Source organism: Leptosomus discolor, chromosome 2 (genome assembly GCF_034619465.1).
Source record: "Leptosomus discolor isolate bLepDis1 chromosome 2, bLepDis1.hap2, whole genome shotgun sequence".
Taxonomy (NCBI): Eukaryota; Metazoa; Chordata; class Aves; order Leptosomiformes; family Leptosomidae; genus Leptosomus; species Leptosomus discolor.
This window is the reverse complement of record NC_141392.1, coordinates 34,999,451-35,009,501: the sequence shown is the minus strand read 5'-3', so window position 1 is coordinate 35,009,501 and position 10,051 is coordinate 34,999,451. Positions and strand designations below refer to the sequence as shown.

General features: G+C 41.2%; 1 protein-coding gene across 1 annotated transcript; it reads right to left on the bottom strand.

Moving 5' to 3' along the window:
* Positions 1 to 244: 244 nt before the first annotated feature.
* PELI1 (pellino E3 ubiquitin protein ligase 1) lies at positions 245 to 8,219 on the bottom strand. The gene is made up of 6 exons (XM_009948742.2): positions 8,082 to 8,219; positions 6,884 to 7,013; positions 5,211 to 5,312; positions 2,944 to 3,141; positions 2,639 to 2,827; positions 245 to 1,679 (listed from the first exon to the last, which is right to left on the bottom strand). Exons 1-6 carry the CDS (start codon positions 8,150 to 8,152, stop codon positions 1,113 to 1,115), a joined length of 1,257 nt encoding a protein of 418 aa, XP_009947044.1. The 5' UTR covers positions 8,153 to 8,219; the 3' UTR covers positions 245 to 1,112.
* Positions 8,220 to 10,051: the final 1,832 nt, after the last annotated feature.

Sequence of the window (10,051 nt, the reverse complement as noted above, 5' to 3'; positions counted from 1 at the left end):
GTACCAGGCTTCAACTTTGTTCCGTGTGTAGCCTTGATGAGTACTTGCACCTCACAGCGGGGTAAAGGCAAGCGCGTGAAGCCCCTGGCTCCCGTGTGCCAGTTTGCAACGGGCCAGAAGAAAGGCAGAACATCCCCCTGATGAGCCTGTCACAAGCTGGGGCTGTGGCCAATTCAAAATTGCTCCCTGCTCTGTGTTCACCTCCCCCCCTCCTCCCCGCCCCTGCCCCAAACAGCAAGGAACAAAATGAGCCTCGTCTTTCAGGTTTGTTAATGTTTGACATTGGAAAAACCCTCACAAATGTCACTAATGCTAAATAAAGAGACGTGTTGAGGGGAGAAAAATTCCTTAATCGAGACTAAGTTGCATATTCAAAGAGTCTGGTAAATAGTCTCCTCATAACCAGATCTTAAGTACAGTCCTACCAAAAAGACATTTTAAGAAGTTCTTCTTAGCTACCTTTTGACATGGTTAAAGCACACCTTCATGCCATCATAATTTGCATTAGCTTTGTTTAAAAAGCATTTTAACTACTCTAAGAATTCAGTATTTTAGATTAAAAAAAGATTTTTCTACCATTTCCATCTCACCTTCCTCTCCACCCAGAACTACTCTACACATCCAATTGCTGGATGTAACACTATGACCATGCTACTCTCTAATCGTTCTACGGATTTTCGGTAATAAAAGATAAATAGAAAAGAGTTAATATACATGTTATATTTTACAATGTTTGCATCCAAGCTGTAAACTAATGTTCTTTGAACTATTTACCCTCCATATACAAAAAGAATGAAACAACTTTCAAACACTGTGGCCATATAATTCAAAACCATTAAACGGAAGGCATCGAAGTTCACTCTACAACACTTCCTTCACCTCTTCAGAGTAGTTACCTAAAAAAAAAAAAGCAGGAGTTCCCCCCTTTCTCCCCCCATTTCTTCAGTTTCCAGACTTTTTCTCAATAGAGAGGGATTTAGCTGTTGTAACAAAAACCCAAAAATTCTTCATCTTAATGCAAACCAGCAAAGCCCAGAATATGAAAAACAGTTGGTGTAAAAATCAGCATCGCTTAGCTTATCGGATTACTACAGTCCTCAGTAACACAGGTGTTAGTCAAGAGGTCCTTGGAAAATGAGTCTGATGTAGCCTTGCTCACCAGCCAGCTGATGCGCGCAGAACGGACAAGCTGCGTGAAAAGTGTGAGTACCATGAGGAAGAGGAATTTGGGACCAATATGCAGTTGTCTTTTCTGAGCACACGTGTCCGCATGGGCTGAACGCATGAGTTGGAGGTCCTGCATCCACATAAAATCCCGCTTCACACCCGAGCCACAGGGGCACGTAGGGGCCAACAGAGCGGCACATGGGACACTCGCGATCCTTGCCGTCTCTCTCCTCTTTGTTTCCCCAGTTGTGATAGCCGTGGACATGGCCACAGTTCAGATATACCCACGGCTGCTTTTCGTCTACAACATCTTTTCTCTTCATGCTGGGAAACGCCAAGGTGTTAAACCCCACGGGACACTGGGGCCTTGCTGCATTTATTTCCTGTCTTAGAGCCTCCAGGTGCTTGACAGTAGGAGTGCGTGAAAGCCCCTCCGCAGTGCGCCACAGCAGTGTTGCTCCACACAGGTCAATTAGAGAGCCGTCCTGGAGTTGGTTTGTTTCGTTCTCAACCTTGTGAGGGACAAAGAGAAAGAGAGGTGTCACCTAAGGTTACCCGAAGAGTAACATAACACACTTTGACAACACAAATTCACCTGGAAGATCCAGACAAAAAGTTTCAAGCAGCTCCTGACTGTCCTACAGAAAAAAACCTTCTTAAGAAGAGATTAAGTGTACATTAAAAAAAAAAAAAAGGTCTGAAAAGCTCCTCTCCAACCTTAACAACATCTCTCAACTCTACCCCTATAGCACTCCCAACTATGTTACTCAAAATGCCTCAAGGAGCAATGGCACAAGACCAGTCTTGTTTAGTCCTCCATCACATTTTGGACTGTTTTCTTCAAACACACCTTCATACATGGCTTTTCTCTCCTCCAGAAAGTCAGCTGTTAGCATTCCTAGCTAAATGCATCACTTAAATAAGTGTTCATGTAGCATTTCTTTTTGCTAAGAGATCCCAAATCATACCAAAACCAATCACCTCCTGGAAGTGTCACCAATGCTTTGGAAACAAGAGGAAAACTCAGAATGCCAAGGTGGAAATAGATATCCAGGTATACAGGCATGTGTCAATAAAACTATAATTATTCTTTATTATTCCGTAAGAAAGAAAAAGTGGGAAAACCTTAAAAGCATAAACTCAAGAGGGAGAATCAGGAAAATACTCTTTAAAATGTGTGCAGGACTATGACAGTTTGCAGCATAGTAGACTGGCAACTCAGTTTAGGAGAGCAGTTTAGATCTGCAATTAAGTACTAGTTTGCAGATAAACTCTGTCAGTTATTCAGGCTGAGCAAGACACCTTCACGTACGAAGACAGAGACACAAGAAGTCAGTGCAACTAATTACAGAGGTGACGTCTACACCGAATGAGGCAGATTCCAGCCTCTGTTTATGCCAAAGCTTTACCACTTATGGTTGCACCAGTTTTAAACAGGTAAAACATAAAACATTGGTCATTACTTTCTCACCATTTTTCCCCTCTGCTGAGCTGATCTGGTTTCACGGAGGCTGAACACATTCCCACACACAGATATCTCTCTCCACACCCCTGGCTTGGAGTCTTCTGTAAATCCATTACGAGGATGCATAACAAGAACTCCATTTGTGGTTAATCCATCCATTTGCCCATCTGATGTCTTCCACTTTGCAGCTTTCTCCTAAGAGAAATTACACCAATGAAAACTTTTCGTTTGGCTGAAGTGGAGCTACGGACTAGTTTAAAAACAAGCCTGCACTAAACTTGGAGGAAAAAAGAAAAAAAGAGTTCCCTTACCCCAAGAAAGATGTTTTTTGAGGAGTCAAATCCTGCAGCATATATTCTTGCTGTAAAAGGAGGGTTACGTTCACATATGATTCTGCAGGCAAACCTTGATATAGTGCTCTGCACAGACTGTGTATCTGAATTACTCTGACTTCCAGGAACTGTATCTGTCACGACAAAGTCTATAGGACTCTCTGTTGACCGACCAATCTGGAAAGAGATTTAAAAAACCTGTTTAGAAGTTTGCCTTTGGGTCTAGAAGTATTCAAACTCAAAAGATTTAAAAGTGATCAATAAAAAAAAGTCACGACATTCTAGCTTGAAGCATTCCCTTCCACCAATCTAAATTTAGGTTTCTAAAGCCTCATCTGAATTGATGAGTTATTCCACCTCCATGTGACCGAAGTTATTCTGAAGGCTGAGTACAGCCAAAGAAGGGGAAATAAAATTATGTAATTAAGTCAGTTCTGAGACAATTTCCCACTGAAGGCCTTCTCATCAGAAAGGTTACACTCAGGTCAGCTGGACCAGCTGCAGCAGCACCAAAACAGCTAGACAGAAGAAAAGTCATATTCAGTCACTTTGCATGCCCAGAATATTCTGCACAATGCCAGACTAGGTGGAGGTGTACATGCAGGAAAATTAGCTTATGGGAGCTGACTCTCCAGCGCTGGTGGGACACTGAGAAGCAGCAAATCTGTCAGGAAAAGACCAGGTACAAGATGTTTGTGGCAGAGAGGGGTTATATGAATATGCACAGAACACAACACGAATGCAACATCTGACTGCAATCAGATTTTTGTAGTGGCTGTGCCTTCTTTTCTGGTGGCACAGAAGAATGAGTTTTGCAGTCCCACACAACTGTACCAAATTTGATAGACTTGCAGGGGGTTTTCAATGTTTTTCCAGCCAACTCATCTTGTCCTTTCCCTCATAAAGTACGAAGAGAAGTTATATCCCTCTCCCAAACAGCCACGTAGCCAGGTCTAAAGCCCACTTATGCACTACTGCCTTTCGCTCACTTCCAGAGCTCTCAGCCTCTTACAAAATCACTAGTTATATTAAGACTGATTAACTGCTGGGCAGGAGACCCAAAAGCCTGAGGTGCTTTTTGGTGAAGGCTGGACAGCTTTCACAAGACAAACTGCTTTGTCAGAACGTATTTTTCTATTGCTTCTTAGGCAGGATAACCCATCGGTACACAGAGATTGCCACTGGCAATTTTAGAGCAAGACACATGCCACGGCACGCCTGAAGAAAGAACACTTACACAAACAATAGCTTATGCTGCAGTTTGTTCATTACAGCCCTTTTGCTCTGTTGTAGGTATTCGCAGTTGCACAGCAGCTTCCTCCACCGCTTACCAACACCTCCCACCTCCTTAGATCCTGCAGTGGCATCACAGCTAAATGCTGTGACAGCAAAACTCCTTGCCATAAATTAGCGTAACAAAAAAAAAAAAAAAAAAAAAAAATCGGCGCGAGACTGGTCCAGGAATCAGAAGGAACAAAGTGCACAAAAAAGTCCCCAAAACAAAACCCTTCCTTTTGAGAAAAACAGGAAACAATTATAAGATATGAGTGCACACCACAGCTGCAAATGTGTTTGTGGTTCCTTCTCATACATACAGGAACTGCAGCAAAGTTGCTCTGAACTACCAGCACATCAGAATTGGGCCTCCTCTCACCAGATTTCCCAGTGCTTTATAGACTTATTTCTGGGTTTGCTTAAAGGTTTTAGGGGTATTTTTCATATTAGTTCTGTCTAAAGCTTTCCTGTATCTTCACATTGTATTTCTTCCACCTTGTCTCCAACTGGCTGATCCCATATCCCTTCGTAAATGCTAGAAGCAAAGTTCCAAGTGCTTAAAGAGAACCATGCATTTTATTCTTCATTGTGCTAGGAGGGACAAGCAGACAGGTTACGTGACTTGCAGACAGCCAAAGGCAAAACCATAATCCTGTGTATTAGTCACAAAACCCAACACTCTTTCACCTCTGACGAAGCCTAAAAGAGATGTGCAGATTCACAACCTCATTCATGTGATGGCCTTGAGATTGAACAGAATTAAACATCTCGGAATAGTAAAGCACAGAAGGTGACATATGCAAACTTTTGAGTCAGGCCTGTGGAGAGAATGTCTTGCTAGAAACGACCAAAAAGAGAATAAATTTATGTATCATATTTACCTCACGTACCTGGTACATATCTGAGAGAATGTCTTGTTAGAAATGACCAAAAGTGAAAATACATTTATATATCATATTTACTTCACATACCTGGAACATATCTGTGTTGCTGTCATGTGTATATTCAACTACTACTGTCTGGGCCCGAGACAAAGTGTAAGATATGCTGTGTTGGTCCTTGTTACTTATTGCCTATGGAAAAAAAGCCAAATATTACTGAACCAGTGAACAGTAACTCTACTGAATACAGCAGCAAAGCAGACAATATATAACCAGGCTCTTGTTCTGCTCAATTAACACATTGAGGCAGATGGTTGTTAGTGACACACCTGTAGTTAAACTTCACAAAACCCAGCCCTGGCCATTAAAAAAACCTGCAGGATTGATTCAGCAACAGATCAAACTAGCCTCTTCACCACATGCTGCAACAAAATACACATAACCAAGACATATTAGTCATGCTTTGTGTTAAAGCAACACTGGCCTTAACACAAAAACAACAAAACAACTGAGTGCAGAGGCTAAAACTGAATGCAACACCCTCACTGCCTTCTCAGCCTTAACTTCTCCAACAGCAAAGTGAGGACAAAAGCTTAGGGACTTCATTCTAAAATCGGGATCCAAGTTCATACTAAAACCAGTGATGATTAATAAGACACATAGATAAAAAACACAACAAGTAGTGGTGGTAAATAGAGTAAAATGGAGAAACTCAGCACAGGCTGCAGAAGTTGTAGCAAAGTAATCTATGTTTCAGTTTGTTAGTCTAGATTTTCATTCTGCAACTACCTACTAGGAACTGAACAAACAGTGCTTCTACACAACAGTTACTTGAAGATCATAAAGAATTAGCAAAAAAAAAAATGTTCTTATCACAGATCTCCTATTGAGGTAATTCTATTACAAGAACTCCAGTTAGCCAAACACTTTTGATTTCAGAACATTTTACACTATTCTCTGAATTCAGGAATCAATATTCTGAAGCATCAAGGTATTTAGGAAGTCAAACACTTAACACTACTGTATATGTTTAAGGGCCTGATCTTGACACTGGAGATCTCTAAAACAAGCAATAAGCATTCTCAAATTCCATTGGTTTTAGTAGAAATACTCCCTTTGTTATTGAACACAATTGCATGTACACTCGAATTGCCACAATACAGGAGTAGTTCATGGTAATACCTCAGCTATAATATATTAGTTTTGACATGAAATGCAATTCAGCTTCAGGACCCAAGCCCTTCCTTTATGCTTCTTAATGGGAACTCTGAATGTGACTACAAGTCCTGTAAAACACGGTCTGCAAAATCCACCTGTCCTCATCCCTGCAGAGCCCCTACCAATGATGGAATAGCAAGTGCACACAGAGCTTTGGCAAAGGATCACTTAAGAGTCAGCTTCATGTGAAGCGTGTGAGTGCGAAAACAGGAAGTCTAGAGCAGATGTCAGCAGTGAGTTTGGAAGGAAAACAAACTAGAAAGTGTTTTACATGACTAGCCTGTGCCCTGAACATTCATGTTTCGAAAATAAACATTCTTCTTTCTGGACGTGGCAAGGACTAGGCACCAGGTTTGTTTTGTTGAACCGTTTCTTGCTAACGCTGACAAGTACCAAAAACCCTTGGATAAACATGAACCATTCTTTTCACAGCTAGAACTTCACACTTTTTACAGCCTTTTATCTCAGCACAACAGCACTGACTTCACTGAACTCTTTAGATAGCACCAGGAGAAATAAGACTTAACTAAGCAAACAGAGCTTACCTTTGCTGCTTGAGGGGTACAGGCAATATGCACAGTGCTAGGTTTCACCCCATTTGCCTTGGGCCTTTTAAATAAAGCAAACCTACTTTTTCTTCTTCCTCTATCTCCATTTGGGAGAGACCCATTGTACCTATCAAAAAACACAGAAAAAGAACAAAGTCCACCTTCTTGTATTACTTAGCTTCTCATGAAATACCCACAAGAACTTTCATTCTAAGCACAAAGTCTTCTTATTTAGTAAGGCATTAATAACTACAGATTTCCAATTAATCACATTTAAATCTGGGAATTGATAAACACAGTATTGAAATGCGCCTACAGAATTACAGCATATACACACAAAGCTTGCAGGGCAAAGAATGCTACCTAGATTAATCTCAAAGCTACTACTGACAAGCAAGAAAGACTCAAGTCCCAAACATGAAAACAAGTAAGGTTATTTGGCTATCTGCGGCTTCATCTCTAAATAATGTGTTCACACTGTAAATACTCACCAATCCTGGTGGAGAGCCAGTATTTAAGAGAATTTTTATTGAACTAAAAACCCGTAAGAAATAGACATGCTGCCCTCCGAGACTCCAATTTAATCCATTTTAGAAAACTCTCACTTGGAGCGTGTCAACATAAACAGGCCAGCTGGCAAACCTGCTTCATTAAAATCTTCTGTTTGCACCTGACTATTTCAGTCAGCTACTACATCCTTATAAAACTCCTTTTATTTTACTTGAAGTCCTAGGGAACCTCTCCTTCCACATTACCACGTTAGTCATCTGTCTCGGCCCAACCTGGAACCAGCTGGGAAACCCTTCACGAATAGGCTGCCTTTGTCATAAAAACACTTACCTGGAAATAACACAGGAGCTGAAAATTCAGGTACTTGAGCTTAGAGCCCTACCTCTATGCTCATGCTGTTTCAAAAGCCTCTGCATACTGCAGTGCAATTTCCCAGTACATCACACTACATATAACGCCTGGTTGCCACTGGAAAAAGCAGCCCTCCCTCTTCTCCTCCCTTACATGAGATCAGCTACCAAAGAGAAGCTGCTCCGTTCACTGTTCAGTTGCACACTCACTAGATACACTGCAAAAAAGGGAGTTCAAGTGGCACCATCTCACAGTAACCTGCATTTTATCTGCTTTAAGTGCACCCTGAAATTCTACCTTCATTCTCGCTTCCCACCAAGATGCAAACACTTACCCTAATACAATCAATTCACCATATTTTACTGGTGCTTTTGATGGATGATTTTCTTGATCAGGAGAAAACATGAGCCTAGTTAACGACTTCTCAAATTTCAGGTGTCTGATCAAGAGTTGTGGCACGCTTTTTTCATTATTTCCTGTGAAAACAAAGATAAAATTAAGTGTAAAAGACTCAAATCCACCAATTACACTTACCTGATACAGTAAGTACAATATTTTGTGTCTTCCATATTTTAGTTTTGCCTAAAATAATTTTAAAAACACACATATAAAACCACATCAATTTAGGTAGAATTGCCTGAAGGAACTACAAGATGACCAAAAAAACCACAAGTGCGTTTAGGAAATTCCAGTATGGCCTTGATAAAACATCCACAGTTGTTTGCCTTCAACTAGTTTTTACTATAAACAATATATAGCTTCATCTAGTATGTTTGGTTCAACTATGAAGCAGCAGAGCCAGATAGAGATTAAATCTAAAGAAAAAAACCCAAAGCAAGATCAGTCTGTTAGCTAGAGGTAGAAGTTTTCAAGGAAAATATCTGATTCAGCGCTTTCCAAGAAACTTCTGGATTTGCAGATGGAAGGAGGTTGTATGACAATTTGATATCAAGCCTACCATCCAAGTTTGGGGTGTGCAATGTGATCTCTCATGTTTAAACTAGAGACAGAAGCGATACAAAAGCTGTTTGAAGATTTCCTGAGGGAATTCCACGTAATTCTCAATGAGAAGTCTCTTGAAGTGCAATTTTTCATCATACTTCTGCTTGGAGGAACAGTTCACACCAGTATTTTTTACAGCTTCTCATTAGTAACATTTTCAGACACCACTGACCTACCCAACCCATCCCTGACTTTCCTATAGAGAAAGCCTGCCCAACAGAACACTTGCTTGATGAAGCACAAAGCCGATTCTAGCCTGTTTGAGGCTTTCTTTAACAGACGTAAGAACATCCTCTTGGTCCTTCCAGCTTTCATACCAACTCAAAAAGCTATTAAGCTTTTTCAGTCCTAATGGTAACATTCTGCCTTCTGTGCAAACACACATTTTGGCCCACATAACATTTCTTGAATCCGGTCATCAACTTTGGTCACGAATAAAATGCTGTATCTCCATTTTCGTCTACCTCAACTAGATCGTAGATATCAGCAGAAAAGACGTCATCATCTAGATTTTATCTATCCCCATCTATGTCCTAACAACAGGGGAAAAAAGATGTGGCAGCACTTGACTCCCTGCTCACATTTGTTCAGGAGCTGATGCAAAGATCCCTTTACTGACCTGATCTCTACCCTCTACTGGTCCTCTTTTCTCCTTCACAGAGAAGCTTGGCCTTCAACATCCCTTCTCAAGCTAACAATTTGCTATTCAGCATGGATGTGTTGATCCCCACTTGCAATCAGCTCACAGTGCTCTCTGAAAATTCCGTGTGCTCCTTCATGTTTTCTTTCATGCCATCCCACATATTTGGGAGGGCTTCACAGAAAAACACACAAAGACATCTTACTGTCCTACAAATATTGCTGTGATGCCTGCAGAACACAACCCGGAGGCTAAATCAAAACCTTTCTTCTTCCTTTCATTTCTCACTATTCTCTAAGTCTCTCCTCCTTTGCTTTCAAGTCCGGGTACTGTGGATTTCACAGTGCTTGAAATAAGTTAACTGAAGACTGTCTTTGTGGTTAGCATACATGTAACATCTCACAGGGGGTCAGGATGTCCTTGTGATAGTGTGGGCGTGTTGTAATAAACCTGATCTGCACAACACTACTGTCAAAGCGTCTGCATCCCGTCTACACCACAGTTACACCGCTATCTTTTCGTTGCACGGGAAGCAGTGTACATTTTCACTAGGCAGCAATCCTGGTTCAAGCCTTTGGGCAGCCATCATCTAGCTGGCACAGAACATGCCTTACACCAATCCAATGGTCCCCATCTGTCACACAAGAATAGCAGGAGCAGCC

Excerpts from the sequence above, each read along its gene's own strand:
- PELI1 (XM_009948742.2), bottom strand. The coding sequence starts at position 8,152 with ATGTTTTCTCCTGATCAAGAAAATCATCCATCAAAAGCACCAGTAAAA. Across the intron at positions 7,014-8,081 it reads GGTGAATTGATTGTATTAGG|GTACAATGGGTCTCTCCCAA; the intron begins GTAAGTGTTTGC and ends GTTTTTTGATAG. Across the intron at positions 1,680-2,638 it reads CTCAGCAGAGGGGAAAAATG|GTTGAGAACGAAACAAACCA; the intron begins GTGAGAAAGTAA and ends GTCCCTCACAAG.